The sequence below is a fragment of the Camarhynchus parvulus genome, chromosome 15 (assembly GCF_901933205.1).
Source record: "Camarhynchus parvulus chromosome 15, STF_HiC, whole genome shotgun sequence".
NCBI lineage: Eukaryota > Metazoa > Chordata > Aves > Passeriformes > Thraupidae > Camarhynchus > Camarhynchus parvulus.
This window is the reverse complement of record NC_044585.1, coordinates 2,294,950-2,311,653: the sequence shown is the minus strand read 5'-3', so window position 1 is coordinate 2,311,653 and position 16,704 is coordinate 2,294,950. Positions and strand designations below refer to the sequence as shown.

Sequence of the window (16,704 nt, the reverse complement as noted above, 5' to 3'; positions counted from 1 at the left end):
AGGCTCAGCCGGGCTCTGCCACCTCACAGCCCGGGGCATGTCCCGGTAACTGCCCTCAGTGTACAGAAAGCACAGCCCGGCTGAGGGGATGTGAGGGGCGCATCCTGGTTCTGCCCCGTGGGAGCTCACAGCCCTTGCACAAGAGGAATTCCCGTTCCTGTTCCAGCAGCAGCCCAGACACCCGTGTTATAGAAAAACAACTGGAGAGCAAGCAGGCACAGCAGGAGAACACACACTGCTTCACTGCTATGAAACAACCTTGCTCCTTCCTTCACAAATTCAACCACCAGTCCCAAACCCCATTTCTTCAAGATTCCCAGCTTTCAATAATTTACTGCTAATGCTGGTGTACACTTATTTTGCTTTGCAAAACAGTAAGCCAGAGCTGGAGCCATTCCTGCTGAAGGAAAGGCAACCCTTGGAGGATAGTTACAGGCCACAGCTACATGGCAGCTCTAAGCCTTCTGCCAGGACAGCTAAAAATACCGTGGCATGTGTCAAATACAGACTTATGGCTTGCAGTGACACCAGCTGGCTCCAGGACGTTCATATTAGACATCAGACATGTCAGTCTGCATTAACATCAATCTACACTTAACAATACCTGCTGTTACCTCTGGTATAGAACATTGGAGGGAAACAACATAGGCAAGGAAAGGACAAGGCACAGGGCTGTAACAGGGAAAAGTCCTTTAAGCAATATCTCATACCGTGAGTTGGAAGGGACCCACAAAGATCATAAAGTCCAATTCCTGAGCCCAGGAATCTTTATTAGACAGTGTTTTAAAAATATATATAATATTTATTTAATATTTACTTAAAAGTTGGAGTCACAGTGCCTAGAGCAGCTCTTCAAACGCATTTCTGCTTTAGGCACTGCACAGGTGTTTATGCATCTGCAGACACACAGAACCATTGTCCCAGGGCAGGAATGAGGGCCCAGCCCTCACCACTGGAGCACAGCAGTTCCATTAGGCCATGCTCAGGCTGGTGGTAATTTACACATGCCAGCAGGATATGATGCAAAGTCCTCTTCAAGACAATCTGTATCTCAAAATTTATCTTTTTTTTTCTTTTTTTTTAAACCAGCAACTGAACTCTGTTCACAGTGTCCTTGAAAGAGGAATAAGGCAATAGCTGACATGAGATATGATAAGGTTGAGGAACTGAGGGGCCATGACTCAGTGCTGGGAGCAGCCATGGCCTGTCCCACGCAGCAGCTTCAGTGCCACCTCAGCTTCCACTCCTCAGGCTCGCTTCTGTGCCCGCTCATTCTGTTCAAAATTAAAGTTGATAAGGTGACTGAAGATGCCCCTGTCCCAGAGTCACACAGAAGGGACTTCAGGGAGGAACAGGACTATATAATAAATTTATTAATAAACCTTTCTGTCCCAGTTCTCAAACATTCCTAGTCTACAACTCAAAATCATCATTTTTCAGGGCCAGGTATTTATGAGTTCTCAGATTGCCCAAATCATGCAGCACAAAGTCTATTAAGGATCCCTAGTCCACCCATCTGGCAATGTAAATGCTACCAAGCTTTTGTCTCAAAGTTCTCAACTTCACACTGGTGTACAAAAAAGGGCCTGCAGATAGCTGTACATTACAGTCTTAAACTCTGTAATGACAGAAAGTTTAATCTCTGTACTTTGCTTGCAGTCCTCTAGGTAGCTGAATCACAGAATAATGAGGTTGGAAGAGACCTCTAAGATCAAAAATCCCAGCTACAGAGGTAAAGAGAAGGGCAGAATAGAAAAAACCCACCAAAAATCAGAACTGTTTTGGTTGAAAAAGACCTTAAGGCCATTGAACCACCCATTTACCTGGCACTGCCAGGCTTACCACTAGGTCACATCCCCAAGTGTCACATCTACACATCCTTTAAACCCCTCCAGGAATGCTGCCTAACTTTGATAGAAAACCTTTCTCCCCTCCTAACCCTTTCTGAGTATTCCATAACAATGCACCCACCAGGGCTGCCTTCACCAATGCTGAATTGGTGCTATCACAGATGGAGGAAAAGATCCTGGACTCCAACACTTGTGCTAAGCATGAACTGCAACAAAAAAATCAAACTGCAACTTGCACAGTTTGTTTTCTTCCCCATTTCAATTACCTTGACTGTCTTCTCGAGCTTACACAGAGCTCCCTCATATTGCTGCACCAGTGGCTTCAGGGAGTTGCCCTTCACTGGGTGTTTCTGGATATCCTGGATGCCAGCATCCCTGAGCATCCGCAGGAAGCGCCGCTCCTGCACGAGACAGACACCGGAGATGAGACACCCCCCTGCCCAGCAGCACATTGGGGAACATGCTGCTTACTCAGGAAATAACTGAAGTTTCCAAGCACAAAGCTCAGCTGACTGGAAAAGTGGGAAGTAGTAGGACCTTTGTGATCTTTATGCCCCTGCATGCATCCTTATCAAATAAATCCCACACTGTGGTGGTGTTTGCAGGGGTCCCAGAATGAGGGAAGAGGTGAGAATCTTGACTCCATGTTTCAGAAGGCTGATTTATTCTTTTATGATATATATTATATTAAAAGAAAATGATATATTAAAACTATACTAAAAGAATAAAGGATTTCATCAGAAGGCTTAGAAAGGAATAGAAAGGAATGGAATGATAATAAAATCTTGTGACTGACCAGAGAGTCTGAGACAGCCAGACTGTGATTGGCCATTAATTAGAAACAACCACATGAGACCAATCAAAGATGCACCTGTTGCATTCCACAGCAGCAGATAACCATTGTTTACATTTTGTTTCTGAGGCCTCTCAGCTTCTCAGGAGAAAAAGTCCTAAAGAAAGGATTCTTCATAAAATATGTCAGTGACAGCACACCAAAGACATACCTGAATTCTAAGGACCAAGCTGAAAGCAACACCTGCTTCTCCTGCACGAGCTGTTCTTCCAACCCTGAAAACAAAGAAAGCAGCTTCAAGTCATGTTAGCCCCACAGTCACTGCCATTATCAACTCCAAGATTTTGAAGCTGAAATTCTCCAGTTTTAAGAAACTCTGATTCCAAGTAATGCTAGGCTTAATTTTTGCTAGAAAGCTATTTGCATATTAAAGTAAAAAGAAAAGCTAAAAGCCCTTCTAAGTGCATGTCACCTTTGCTAAATATTTCAAAATAAACCAAGCTCAGACACCTTCCTCTTGTTCCTGCTGTCTTACCGGTGAATGTAGGTCCTGATGAACTGGGGTGCATCATAGTTTATCACATAATTCACTCCTTTCACATCAATCCCTCGGGCTGTGGCATCTGTGCTGATTAACCTGTTTGTAAATGTATATATAGTCATTTTCAGGTAACATCTCAGGCACTACACACACAAATAAAACACCAGTGAACACAGCACAGCTCTTGCTCATCTCTGCCTGTGAGGCTGGCAGCAGCACTGCAAGTCACCCCTTATTGCCACTGGCCTTGTGAGCTGCCCACAGAGCTCTGAGCATCACTACAGCCTTGTCACCCTCTGCTGAGCATGAAAAGTTACTGGGTGTTTCCAGGTTCTCCAAGCACGCCAGACACCTCCCAGCTCATACAAATCTCTAAGGAATCTGAACATTCCATACAAGCAGTACACTACAAATAGTGAGGTGAGAAATTCCAGTAGTCAAGGAGGAATTTATACACCAGGTTTGGATAAAAAGAACACCCAGAAAATAAGTTTTTATCTTTTCCTCAGAGATACAATCTCATATAGCTACCAAACCCCCAGTCTGAGCAGGGATTGCTTTGGTAGGAAGCTGTAGCACTAAATACAGTTTCAGCACCAACATCCATTTCCACCCTACCAGCACAAACATTAAACTCCAGATTTGCAAACCTGTGTGTTTTGGTCAACTATGAGCACATATTTGTATTTATTGCTTGTTATAAAACAGCAGTAGAAACTCAGACTGCAGCTAGATTAGAACAGGCTGAGTTACATGAAGGATAAACAATTCAAGGCCACAAATCCAAGTCTCACACCCCTTCTGCAACAAACTCCTGCATGTTTTAGAAGACCCCAAGTAACTGTCCCAACTGTCCCACCCTGGACTCAACTGTGTCCCTTGTTCTATTTAGCTTTTTACACTGGAAACAGCCTGTGCTGGAAAACATACAGGAAACTAGTTAAGATGCTCACAGTTGTATTTTTCCTTGCTCAAACTCCTTCATGGTTCTCTTTCTCTCATTTGGAGTTAACCGAGAAGAAAACTCTGCCACTGTGACTCCACCAAAGGCTTGAACCAGCAGGAACAACCTGCAGGCAAACAAGAGAGAAACTGTCACTTCTTTATCTCTGAAAGATCCCTTGACAGATCCCCACCAGAGTGATCTCATTCATGTTTACCTGTGAGAGGCTTCCCTGGAGTTGGTGAAGCACAACACACGGGTGAATTTCATTTTCAGCATGAAATACAAGAGGAGCAAGGGCTTGGAGTTCAGGTCACAAGGCACATAACATTGCTGTCAACAGGGAAGGAGTTCAGAGACAAAAATCACTTCTTGCCAAGACTTCCCTGAAACCCACTGCCTGGCCATGACCTACACAGGCCTGGATGTTTTCTAGCTGACTAACAGCAGCAAAACCAGAGCCCACAATGCAATCCCCTTTAGAATAAACAGGCTGGCAGATACAACACGAGTGGAGACAGGAGAGCTGAGTTGTTCTAATGCTCTTACACCTCCACAGCAAGTAACAGCATGCACTGCCCTCCTGCCTACAGGCTGGCCTGTGCATACATGTCTTGAAATGAATGTTACACATATGGACAATTGATAGGGGCTACTACATTCTTATGACTTTCTAGTTCCACTCCCCATTGCTGCTAAATTGAATTCCACATGCAGACAGATTAATTAAAAAAATAATCAAGTCTTAATCAAATGAACATTAAGTAACGAGAAAACAAATGTGCAAAGGTACAGCTCTCTGGGTCATATAAAAACTCCCAAAGCCACTTTTGCAAGGAAACACAGGGAAGACACATTTGTTTTAGGGTAAAACCACAATTAGTCCAGAATTAAACGAATCTTCAAGCATAACTTATTAAAAAGAATTCACATCATACCGACAGCCCCTCTGGGAGTGTGTATTTATTATTGGTATTTTGTTCAGTCTCTGTTCCATCTCTATTTTTCTCAGAATACACAGATGTGAAGAGACGAGGCTGGAATAAATCCAGCTGCTGCAATTTCTCTGGGTCCTGGGTCAGTGTGGCTGAAAACAGCAGTTTCTGCAGGGGTATCTGGGGAGAGCAGGAACTGAAAGAAACAGCACACAGAAACTGGGCCTTGAGGATGGGGCAAAGGAGCTTCACCCCAAGTACCTTCACATGATATAAGGGAAGCAGTCAATGCTCTTTGATGCTCTTTTCCTGCCCTGGGACTTCCCTGTAGGTTCTTTTCCACCTTTGTTTTATGGTGGAGTTCACAGACAGAACTGATGAGCATTCTTAGACAAGTGCACAGCCCCAATCCATTACTGCTGCCCAAGTCCCTGCACCCTGGTTACCCCTGTTCTCATTCTAGTCATGTCCTTCCTTGGCCATTCACCTCAGTTTCTGACACATCTCTGCCACTGCTGTACAATAACAGCAGCTGCAGATAGTTAATTGCAAGAGTTTTCCTCCAAATCCATTACTCAGCTGTGCCAGAAGGCATTACTATAGTTACTGCGCAAATAGATCACAGATTTGCAATATTTGTTCTGTCTTTTGATGCTCCTTTAGTCTTCATAAGGAAAGCCTGGAGAACACAATCCTTAGTGTGAAGGATGTCTCTGGCATGAGCCTTATTTTGGCAGACATTTCTCAGAGGAATCAAGCTCTGAGACTGTGTGGCAGGGCAGTGACATCCAAGTGCTATCAGTTCAAAGAAATGCACTCTGCAACTTACCTGGCTGCTGTCAAAGGCCCTGGTTTGGTCCTCTGAAAAAGCATGTTGGCGCCAGAATGATTTTCTCCTTGGAATGCAGCTCTGACAATTTGGTTCAGACAGTTCTGGTGCATGTCATCAATCATACGGTCAGCTTCATCCACGATCTGAGTTCACAAGGATGAAAACCACACTTGTTAAATACTGGCAGCTTTTATTTTCCTTTGTATCTGTAACCAGTGAGCCAGAAGGTAAGATAATGGAAGCTTCTAGTCAACAGAATTGCTTTCCTTGCCCATCCTTACTCCAAGTTTGCAAGAGCCTAAGAGAGAAGGGGAAGTGGGTGGATGCTTGGGTGTCACGAGTTGGAATCAAACACCTCATCTTGTGACTGCTCCCTCCTCAATCTGGAGCGCAGACAGGCCCACACAGCAGCTCCATCAGAGAGGTATTTATGTTGCACACAAGAAGCAAGCAGGAGTTACTGCTGTAGCAGACACTGCTCTCAGATGGGAGAGCTGTGGTGACTCACCAGGAAGCGAAGCTGTGTCAGGCTGAAGCCTGGGGTCTGGTTAATGTGATCCGTGAGCCTCCCTGGCGTGGCCACCACAATGTCAGCCAGGCTGCAGTAGCCTGTCACTCTGAAAGGACAAGCAGCCTATCAGTAAGTCTCTCTCCTCACAATAAAACCTGTAGCACAGACCTTAAGAAGCAGACCTTAAAGGTTTTCCTACCACTCAATTAACTGAGGAATAACAATATTCACAAATGGAGTTGACACTGGAGAGCATGCAGGGGCAGTGGTGGACACCAAACACCAGTCTCCACTGTGCTGCCTGATTTTAAACAGAAAGTGTCACTCTTCATTGCTCTTCAAAAGAGTTTAATTGTACAAAAACCCCACACAATCATATGTACCCATGGGCACAAGGTAAACATTTGCATTCTGAGCATTTGCTAGTGAAGAGCCCCAAAAATCCAGTGAAACATTACAATCACAAAACAGGGGTAGTAACAAGCACTGTGACAAAGACAGAACCACCAGAGTCCAGCATATAAACGCATTATCCAAAACCATGATAAAAGCCTGATGCTGTGCTGCAATAGTCCATATCTTGACCCCACCTTAATGACATTAATTAGCATGCAATCTCTATAAACCTTGTCAAAATACCTTTTCACCTACTTTTTCTGGACAAGCATCTCCTGCTCCTTTGCAAAAGATTTCTGGCCAGTAATCAAAACGACCTTCAGACCTGTCCCGTCAGTGTAAACGTTGAACACTTTACTCACCTGCAAAGAGGTCAAGAGGCTTTGTCAGCTGCAAGAAGTACTTCCCATTCCATGAACAGCATCAAACCCTCTGGCAGGTCTTAGTCTGCTCCACAGAACAGCTAAAGGACTGGCTGCACAGCCTGCCCCTCAGCCCAGCTATGGTGAGGAGTCACATACCTGCTGTGCCAGCTCTTTGGTGGGCAGAACAACCAGAGCTCGGACGTGGCAAACCACTCGATCCAACAGAACCTGCCAAAACAGAGGCCCAGTGAGTCCCTGACAGCACAGGGCAGAACGGGGTTCTTGGGCTAACCTAGTGAGAGAAGATGGTAAAAAACATAAAACATTCTCCCAGTTTTATGTTTCCATTTGTCTCCCTCCACCCTGCCAACTCCTCATGCTGTGCCTGCTGTCTGAGAAAAGGAGTGGGAAGCTGACAAGAAGCTCCCTCAGACAGCTCTGAGCTGCCAATCTGCTGCCTTATACCCAAAAATCCCTTGGCTCTTCCACCTGCTTTGAAGTTCAGGTTTTGCCTGAACAAAAGTGTCACAGACATGTTTTATGGAAAATCTTTTAAGATTTTTTCTCTTGAGAACCTGAGAGGCCTCAAGAACAAAATGTAAACAGTGATTATCTGCTGCTGGAGAATGTAACAGGTGCATCTGTGATTGGTCTCATGTAGTTGTTTCTAATTAATGGCCAATCACAGTCCAGCTGTCTGGACTGTCTCAGTCAGTCACAAGCCTTTGTAATTCATTCTTTTTTCTATTCTTAGCTAGCCTTTTGATGAAATATTTTTTCTATTCTTTTAGTATAGTTTTAATATAATATTATATATATAATAATTATATTATATCTAATTATATATTAATATTCATATATATTATTATATTATTTATAGATATTATATATAAATATATAACATACAATATATTTTAGTATAGTTTTAAATAAATTAATATAATATAGTATAATATAGTATAATATAGTATAATATAGTATAATATAATATAATATAATATAATATAATATAATATAATATAATATAATATAATATAATATAATATAATATAATATAATATAATATAATATAATATAATATAATATAATATAATATAATATAATATAATATAATATAATATATAATATAATATATCAAACTTTCTGAAACACAGAGTCAACATTCTCATCTCTTCCCTCATCCTAAGACCCCTGTGAACACCACCACACAAAATCAATGCCAGCATTTCCTCAGAGCTACTTCCCTGAGGATGGGCTCACCTGCACGATGGGGATGACAAAGGACAGGGTTTTCCCACTGCCTGTGGGGGCTGACACACAGATGTCCTTGGGGCGGAACCCGCCCCGGCCCTGCAGGAACCCATGGGCTGCACTCTGCAGGATAGCAGGAATCACCTCTGCCTGGACTGAGCAAAACCAGAAACAAACACACACTGTATGCTTCAGCAACTCACCAAGAGCTGAAAATGTCATAGAAAAGCAGAGCTGAAAATGTTATATAAAAGCATCTCCCATTCACTGTCATAAAACTCCCTGCAATCACGCTACTCTGCATAACCTCACCCTCACTAAACCCTACACTCCTAACTATCCTGGGTATCCTCTCACAGCCCTGGGAGGATGAATAGGACTCAACCAAACACAAATCCAAAAAATCATTCCATCTCCCACCTAGGCTGAGTAGCAATCATTATCATCTACAACCCTAAACTCACCTTCCTCAACTTCTACCTATACACTATAACAACTGCAAAAAAAAATATATATAACAGTTATACATATATGTATATGTATTTATATATATACATATACACATATATAAAATAACTGTGTGCTGGCTTCCCAGCATGACCCTGATAGGCCTCAGACACAGCTCAAGTCAGGACTAAGGTCACCCTCTGTCCTTGCATCCAGCTGTCCTTTCTTCTTATTTAACAACTGGCATTTATTGTATTTGCTTGCAAAACTGGCAAAATAACAGAAAACAAACAGATTTCTCTTTTTGTTTGGGTATTTTTGTAGTGCTTTAATGAGCTGAATGAGAAAGCTCTGATCAGCAGCAGAGACAGTGGAAAGGAAGGAGCTAAAGCACAAGCTTCCACAAGGAGGAAAACCGTCACAGACATGTTTTATGAAAAATCCTTTCCTTAGGATTTTTTCTCCTGAGAAGCTGAGAGGCTTCAGGAACAAAATGCAAACAATGGTTATCTGCTGCTGTGGAATGCAACAGGTGGATTTGTGATTGGTCTCGTGTGGTTGTTTCTAATTAATGGCCAATCACAGTCCGGCGGTTTCAGACTCGCTGGTCAGTCACAAGATTGTGTTGTCATTCCTTTTCTATTCTTAGCTAGCCTTCTGATGAAATCCTTTCTTCTATTCTTTTAGTATAGTTTCAATATAATATATATCATAAAATAATAAATCAAGCCTTCTGAAACGTAGAGTCAGATCCTCATCTCTTCCCTCTTCCTGGGACCCCTATGAACACCACCACAGAAAACTGTGAGGACACAGGTAAGATTTCCCTCTTTGGGCAGCTCTGAGCTGTCACTCAAGCTGTATTTATGAGCAGGTAACAGACTTTTACTCAGCCCAGACAAAGCTTTGGGAAAGAAGGTTAAATCTCCTACAATCACTTCCATGCACTACATTTTGTCCTGTGTTTTACTTCACAGCCTACACAAAACACACAGCACAGACTGCAGGAACTCTTTAAGTCCCTTTAGAAAGAAACAAAAGCACTGGAAAGGCACCTGGAAAAAAGGAGTCTATTCCATTCATCTGCAGCTTTTTCAGCAGCCTGGGGTGGATTCCTGGCACGTCCCTGACTGGACACAGATTCTCCCTGATGCGCTTCTGCACCCGGCGGGGCTCAGCAAGCCACTGAGGCAAGAAGGGCTGGACCTGAGGTGAGGGGAAGGAGAATACAGCATACCACATGTAAAATAAACTTGTAAAAAGCATTCTTTTCCTATCCATCACCAAAATTCAGTCAGGCTGCTTACCTTCTGCACTGGCTTTGCTTCGTAGTCTCCGAGGATCATCATACTGGAGGGGCCACAATCTGCCCCTTCCCCTGAGGCTACTAAGGGCACCTCCTCCTCTGTAGGTTTACCTCCTCCAGCTTTTTCACTGCTCTCTTTCTTCCCTGTTTCATCCCCTTGTGTTTCCTCATCTGCCTTCCTCCCCTTATTAGACTTCTTTTTAAAGTTGTTTCTGCTGTCCTGTTGTTTGATGTCTTCTTCAGAATCTGGAATTTGGGTGACAGCAATACAAAGCTCCAGGTCAGAGCACACCACAGAAAAGGGAGTTGGCAATGTTACAACACAGGACTTAAGCAACAACTTGCAAGCTCTCTTTTCCTAAAGCCAAGTGCAGAGGACAAACATTTCTTTGTTGGTACAGACACAACAAGACTGAGGTGATGTGATGTGCTTCCTCCTGCCCTTACACTAAACTGATCCTCAAAGTTCACAGTACGGGGCCTTCCCTTAAAAAAACAGAAAGTGGGAACATATTAAGGAGATGAAAACAAAACCAAGTAAACTGGGCAAAGTACTCAAAGAGCAACTCTTGTCCACATTTCTGTGGGAACTGCCAACCACAATGAACTGAAATCCTACAGCCTCAATTTATCCTCACCTGCTTCAGTCCCCTCCGCCTGCACTTTCGATTTTCTTCTATTTGCTTTCTTCTTCTTTGTGGGGCTGCTGCCATCTGCTGCCTCCTCAGTACCAGCCCTTTCTTCCGAAGGGCTGCGGGGCTGTTTTGTCTTTACCTTCTTCTGTCTACGCGCACTGGGCTGCTCCTCACTCTCCCTTTTCCTCTTCCCCTTTCCTTCTCGGGGCTCCCCCCCGGGGCTCAGCCTGCGCTCCCCCGACCCTTCCCTTCCCTGGGCCGGCGCCTCTCGCTGCTTCTTCTGCTGCCGGGCCCTGGCCTGGTGCTGCAGCCGCTCCAGCAGGACCCGCGCCCGGCTCTCGGCCTCCGCCTCCTCCTTGCGCTCGTCCTCCTCGCCGTACCTGCAACAGCCCCCACACACAGACCCCTCAGGCACCGCCCGCACAGAGCTCCGGACACGCTCCCCCGGCCCGAGCCGCGGCTGAGGCAGCGCCCGGGGCACGGGCAGGGTCCGGGTGTAGGAGGGGAGCAGGAGAAGGAGCGGGGAGCGGAGCAGGGAGAAGAGGAGCAGGGAGCGGGAGCGGGGCCGTGCCCGCCGTACCTGCGGATGCAGAACAGCGCCATGGCCACGCCGCGCCGCGCCGGCGCACACGGGTGACGTCATCGCGCCCCGCCAGGGAAGCCTCCAGCAGGCGCGGGGCGAGCGCGCCCCCTGCCGGCCGGAGGTGGAATGGTGGGGGGGCAGCGCCGCGCGCGCGCACAGAGGGGCCCGGAGCGGAGGGCGGGAAAGCGCTGAGGGGAGGGACGGGAGCGTCGGGGCGGGACAGGCTGGAACAGGGCGCAGCATCGGCGAGGGACCGGCTGGAACAGGGCACAGCGCCTGTGAGGGACACAGCACTGGCGAGGAATGGGCTGGTAAAGGGCACAGCATCAGTGCAGGACACAGCTCAGCGTCTGTGAGGGACAGGCTGGCACAGCACAGCACCTGTGAGGGACACAGCTCAGCACTGACGAGGGATGGGCTGGGACAGGGCTCAGCACCGGCGAGGGACACAGCTGAGCACCTGTGAGGGACAGGCTGGCACAGCACAGCATCTGTGAAGGACAGGGCAGGATAGAGCACAGCACCAGCGAGGGATGGGCTGGCACAGCACAGCGTCTGTGAGGGACACAGCTCAGGACCTGAGGGACAGGCTGGCACAGCACAGCACCAGCGAGGAATGGGCTGGAAAAGAGCACAGCACGTGTGAGGGACAGCACAGCATCCGTGTGGGACAGCACAGCACGGCAAGGGACAGGCTGGCAGAGCACGCTGAAGCTCCCCACAGTGCTGCAGGCCCCTGCAGAGCTCCCACGGCACTGAGTGGGCCATCCCCACTGCCTGGAGCGGGCAGTGTAGCAATGTGGGGAACAGCATTTCCCCTCAGCAAGCAAAAGCACTCCTGTGCTCCTTTGGCCACTCGCATCCTCAGAGGAAAGCTGCCCTGAAGCAGCAGGCACAGGGCTGGTCCAAGGACTGCAGAAACGGCAGACACAACCCAAAACCAAACCTCAGGGCAATAAGCAGCCCTGAACACACCTACAGCAAGGTAAAAATCACTGCAGTGCTGTCAGGAACCAGCCCCAGCCACCACCACCACAGTGTGAAATACTGTGTCTAAGAAACATGGGCAAACTCAAACCATTCCTTTTGTTTACTTTAGGATCAGAGTGGAACAGACATGTTAGCAATTGCCCAACTCCATCCCCAACCTGCCAAAGCCTACACTACACAGCTTACTTCTAAATCTTTATTTGTTTTCTACACAGAGAAAACAGAGGAATGTTGAAGCAGCAATATTTAAACACACTAGCAAGGAGCCATCAATCTGTGAGAGTGCACAAAAACAGGGCCATTTGTGCTGTGGTATCTGCTACAGGGCAGGGTGAGGGGAGGTCCAGGAGCAGCCTCTTCAGACACACAGGACAGCTCTATGCAAAGGTGGAGCCGTTCCAGCCCACGTTGGCAGCGTTCATGTCGAAGTAGTTGATGTAGACCCTGCAGAAGAAGTACAGGAGGAAGTAACAACGACCTTATTAACTCATTTATGTAAGTTGGGAAAACACAACGGGGGACAGTGCTTCCCATTCTTCTGCTTGAAAAAACATCAAGTTTCATCTTTACCAAAAATCTGGCAGAGCCTCCGAACAGTCAATATTTCTCAGTCCTCAAATTTGTACTTTTTCTAAAATACGAATTATTCTGCAGCCAGGGACCGTCCAGACATCAGACAGATTTTGTTTAGCAGCCTGTCAAGAATTTCTGGAGATCAGCCCCTTTTGTTTCTGAGGCAGCAGTCCCTCACAGAGTGGCAGCCTTGGGGAGTTAGGCACGGCCCCAGGTCTGGCTCTGTGTGTCTCCCTTCAACCCTGATGGCTCCAGGCTCTTCCCATCCTTCACAGCTGCACACAGACACTGCTGAACTCTGCAGCCGAGCTCCTCACAGCCTGCTGCCCTCTACTCCTGTCTCTCAGCTCCAGCCTGTTACTGCTCCCTGCTCGTGCTTTCAGCCTTGCCTCCCCAGAGGACACGACATCACACCTCAGAGGCAGAAAACACACTGGGCAATTTGTCAGTGCTCTGGTGTTTTTTCCCTACTCTCAGAAGCAGAAAACAACTGAACAGAGGACTCTCCAGGTAAAGAGGCAGGCACCAAATCCTTATGTGGACGTGAAAGCACTGCAAGCAATCACTTGGTATTTTCCAAAACACACGGACTTATTCCTGGCATTTAAAATTTTTTAACAGACTTTTCAAAGCAGTTTCAGAAAGCCAGGTAAATATGGTTAAACCATGTCCCAGCCTTACCTGTCGGCAGATACGTGCAAGTGCTTGGAGATCAGATCACACAGCATCTTGGTGTAAGTCTTGTTCTGCTGCCCTCCTATTTTGCCGATGCTGTAGAGGCTGCAGAGCGCGCAGGGATCAGTGGAGCCCCCGAAGGACATCATCTGGTCAGGTATGATGTGCACAGCTATGTACTGCGGGAGGGAGGGAAACACTCCGTTACAGGCTGTCTGAACTGCCCTCTCCCGACGAAAATCTGCTTTAGGTACCAGCTCTAAACAGAGCAGTTGTATTGGGGTCAGGCAGCTCTTCAGTGCTGCCCCCTGCGCACCTCCCTGGCCCAGGGGAGGCTCCGGCCCGGCAGCCCCCACGGGGGGCACGGCCCTGGGGGCTGCGGGGACCCTCGGCCCGGCTCTCAGCTTTAGGAACACGGTTATGTGCGCACAAAGCCGCCGGCCAGGCAGGCGCTCCCGCCCGCCACAGCCGCGCCACCGCGCGGGGCGGAGCGAGATAAAGGCCCAAAACCTGTGCCTGCGTGCCGGGGCTCACATCCCCAAATCACAGACCAATTCGGTCTTATCGGGCTCCAGGGGCTGCTGCGGTCTGGCCCAGCAGGGGCCGTGCCGGATGGCTGAGCCGGCGGGAGCTGCCCGCAGCGCTCAGTCTATCCGAGCCCCTGCCCGGGCGCCTCCGTGCCACTGCGCAGCTCCGCCGCTCGCATCGCTACCGACAGAACAGGCGCAGCACATCCCCGGCTACGTGAGCGCCGCGCTCCTGCAAGCCCGGCTGCTGCTCCCGGCCTGGGCCGGCCATCGGGAGACTCGGCGCCGCGGGGTGGAACGGGCACCAGCTCCTTCCTCCGGAGCAGCGGGGCCGCCGCCGCGCCGTGCCGCAGCTGCTCCTCGGCGGCCGCGGCCCGCCCGGCCCAGGCCCCGCGGGAGCGGAGGTGCCCCCGGGCCGCGCCGCCGCCGCCCCTCCCGCCGGGCCCGCCGCGCACGTGCTCGTCCCGCTCCCCGCCCTCACCTGCGCGGGCTTGCCCGTGGCCTTGGCCAGCTGCTGGGTGAGGTCGCCCAACAGGCTGTCGGGCACGGCGTCCTTGCAGACATTGGTGTAGATGGCGAACATGGGCATGGTGGCGGCGGTGGGGGCGGCGGGGCCGGCGATGAGAGCTTAACCGAGCGGTGGGACCAGCACAGTGGAGCGAGTAGGCGTCAGCGGCGCTTTTAGTGCGCGGGGCCGCCCCGGACGTGAAGCGGCCCCGCCTGGCAGGGAGGGGAGGGAGCGGGGCGGGGACACACGGACACACACCGGCTCCGCCGTCTGCAGCCCGCACTGTGGCGTGCTGACCCCTCCCGCGGCCGGCTCTTGACCGGAGGTCTCCCCCGCCCCGCCGTTATTCCTTGGCTTTGCTACTGCCACTGAACATGTTTTGAGGGTTTGTTGCATGCTCCTTCCTGGAACGGGCTCCGGGCGCTCTGGGCAGCTCATACATAACCTGACATCAGCGCATGTGATGCTACCGCTGTGGCGCTCCCACTGGTTTCTCCGGGATCAGGGCCAGAGAGGGATACAGGCCTCAGCTTGGCAGTTGCAAAAAGCGGTGCTTGCCCTGACTCCGAAAATTTTATTCTTTTGCAGAAATAAAGTAACATTTGTAGCGGGTTTGCTTTAACTGTGTGTACAGCTTTAGCTCGGTGTAAGCAGAAACGTCTGCCTTGCTGCCATATAAATTATTCTCTAATGTATTTCAGTCAAATTAAAGATTATCTATTGCTCCTTAGAGCAATAGATAATTTTAATTTTCACATCATATTTTTCTACCGGAAAGAGGCAGAAGTGAATTTTGTTTTGCTTGGGAATGAACTGATGCGTGCCTATTGGAGGTGAGGCGGCAGAGCCGAGCCGTGTTCTGCGCTGTGTGATGCGATGCACGTAGGCAGCTGCCAGGGCACGGCTCCCCACCCTGGCTCTTGCCTGCCCCGACGGCGGCAGCGCTGCTCTGCTCCCGAAATGACTCACGGGAAGGCTAAAGAGGATCAGGCCCGGAGCCCTCTCTGCCCAGACATTGCACACACAGCAGCCGTGCACTGCTGCTGCTGGGAAGTTTGCCCACACACGTTACAGATGTGAGCACTCATGGCCCTGAGTGAGGAGTAAGGGATGGTGTCATACATTGGATGGGAATGCATTGGAGTGACACAGGTTATAATGCTGAGAACTGCAGCACTTCCTTTTCTAGTGATTAACAGTGCTTAAGAACAGCCACTAAGAACTGATTGAGTTTCCTGCCTTTGATATCCTCAGCTCCCTGCCATTACCTAGTCCCACTTACTCCTCTCACCTTCCTGCCTCCTAGGTTTGTTGCATGGAGGTGGGGTGGGGATTCCACCTGTGCAGGGAGAAAAGCTTGAGAGTAGCATCACCACTGGTGTGCTTGCCTTGTGGCCTGCCAGGCCCAGAGTGGCAGCCCTGGCTATGCAGCCACTCAAAGGCGAGACATCTGCAATTTCATTCTCTTTTGCCTCCCTGACTAAGAAAGAAACTTTCACCAAAGCAGTTTCCATTTGTTATCCCAACAAAGCATTTTTGTTGTTTGAGGTGCAGGTCTGAATTTAAAATCCGTGGCTGCAAAGCAAAGCTGTGGTAGGGACACAATGGGATGTTAACAATAAAGTTCAGAATGGGGGTGTGATAAGGTTTGCTCTTCCAGAAAAACTCACAATACACTTAACTACAGAATTTCAGGAAACCTCTCTACTCAGTCTTTTATTTTACTTTGGAAGCAAATGATCTTATCTGACCAAGGGCTTAAATAATAAATATTTGTATGCAAATCTTCCTTTCATAATTAATTCACCACTTCAGTCCCTAGGAATTACTGTGGGTTGCTGTGCCTCTGCCTCTTTCTGAGCTGTGCTCTAATCTTCACTGTCACTACAAATTGTTCAGTGGATGAAAAGGGGAGGGCACAGCAGTGAACAGTGGTTTTTTCCACTCACTCCCTCTGCCTGTGCTGAGGCCTGGGAGACTCCCAGCACAAATTTTTCTGTTACTCAGCTAGATATCCCTGTAGTGTTAGACCTAAAGAGGACC

General features: G+C 48.4%; 2 protein-coding genes across 2 annotated transcripts; both read right to left on the bottom strand.

Annotated features, from left to right (window-relative positions):
- Positions 1–742: 742 nt before the first annotated feature.
- Positions 743–11,430, bottom strand: DDX51 (DEAD-box helicase 51). The gene is made up of 16 exons (XM_030958824.1): positions 11,386–11,430; positions 10,809–11,185; positions 10,172–10,416; positions 9,920–10,070; positions 8,427–8,572; positions 7,323–7,394; positions 7,057–7,163; positions 6,403–6,511; positions 5,892–6,037; positions 5,066–5,258; positions 4,345–4,460; positions 4,138–4,254; positions 3,179–3,280; positions 2,855–2,918; positions 2,117–2,251; positions 743–1,274 (listed from the first exon to the last, which is right to left on the bottom strand). Exons 1-16 carry the CDS (start codon positions 11,406–11,408, stop codon positions 1,248–1,250), a joined length of 2,130 nt encoding a protein of 709 aa, XP_030814684.1. The 5' UTR covers positions 11,409–11,430; the 3' UTR covers positions 743–1,247.
- Positions 11,431–12,560: 1,130 nt separating this feature from the next.
- LOC115909386 (macrophage migration inhibitory factor) lies at positions 12,561–14,871 on the bottom strand. The gene is made up of 3 exons (XM_030958677.1): positions 14,635–14,871; positions 13,633–13,805; positions 12,561–12,822 (listed from the first exon to the last, which is right to left on the bottom strand). The coding sequence occupies exons 1-3, from the start codon at positions 14,740–14,742 to the stop codon at positions 12,756–12,758; spliced, it is 348 nt and encodes a 115-aa protein (XP_030814537.1). The 5' UTR covers positions 14,743–14,871; the 3' UTR covers positions 12,561–12,755.
- Between the last annotated feature and the right edge of the window lie 1,833 nt (positions 14,872–16,704).

What these genes read in the sequence shown, in the direction of transcription:
- DDX51 (XM_030958824.1), bottom strand. Translation starts at nt 11,408, where the DNA reads ATGGCGCTGTTCTGCATCCGCAG. An exon ending in GGCGGAGGGGACTGAAGCAG is followed by an intron (nt 10,417 to 10,808) that starts GTGAGGATAAAT and finishes CCCAAATTCCAG; the next exon opens with ATTCTGAAGAAGACATCAAA. An exon ending in TCCAGGGAAGCCTCTCACAG is followed by an intron (nt 4,255 to 4,344) that starts GTAAACATGAAT and finishes GTTTGCCTGCAG; the next exon opens with GTTGTTCCTGCTGGTTCAAG.
- LOC115909386 (XM_030958677.1), bottom strand. Translation starts at nt 14,742, where the DNA reads ATGCCCATGTTCGCCATCTACACCAATGTCTGCAAGGACGCCGTGCCC. An exon ending in CCACGGGCAAGCCCGCGCAG is followed by an intron (nt 13,806 to 14,634) that starts GTGAGGGCGGGG and finishes TCCCTCCCGCAG; the next exon opens with TACATAGCTGTGCACATCAT. An exon ending in TTGCACGTATCTGCCGACAG is followed by an intron (nt 12,823 to 13,632) that starts GTAAGGCTGGGA and finishes CTTCTTCTGCAG; the next exon opens with GGTCTACATCAACTACTTCG.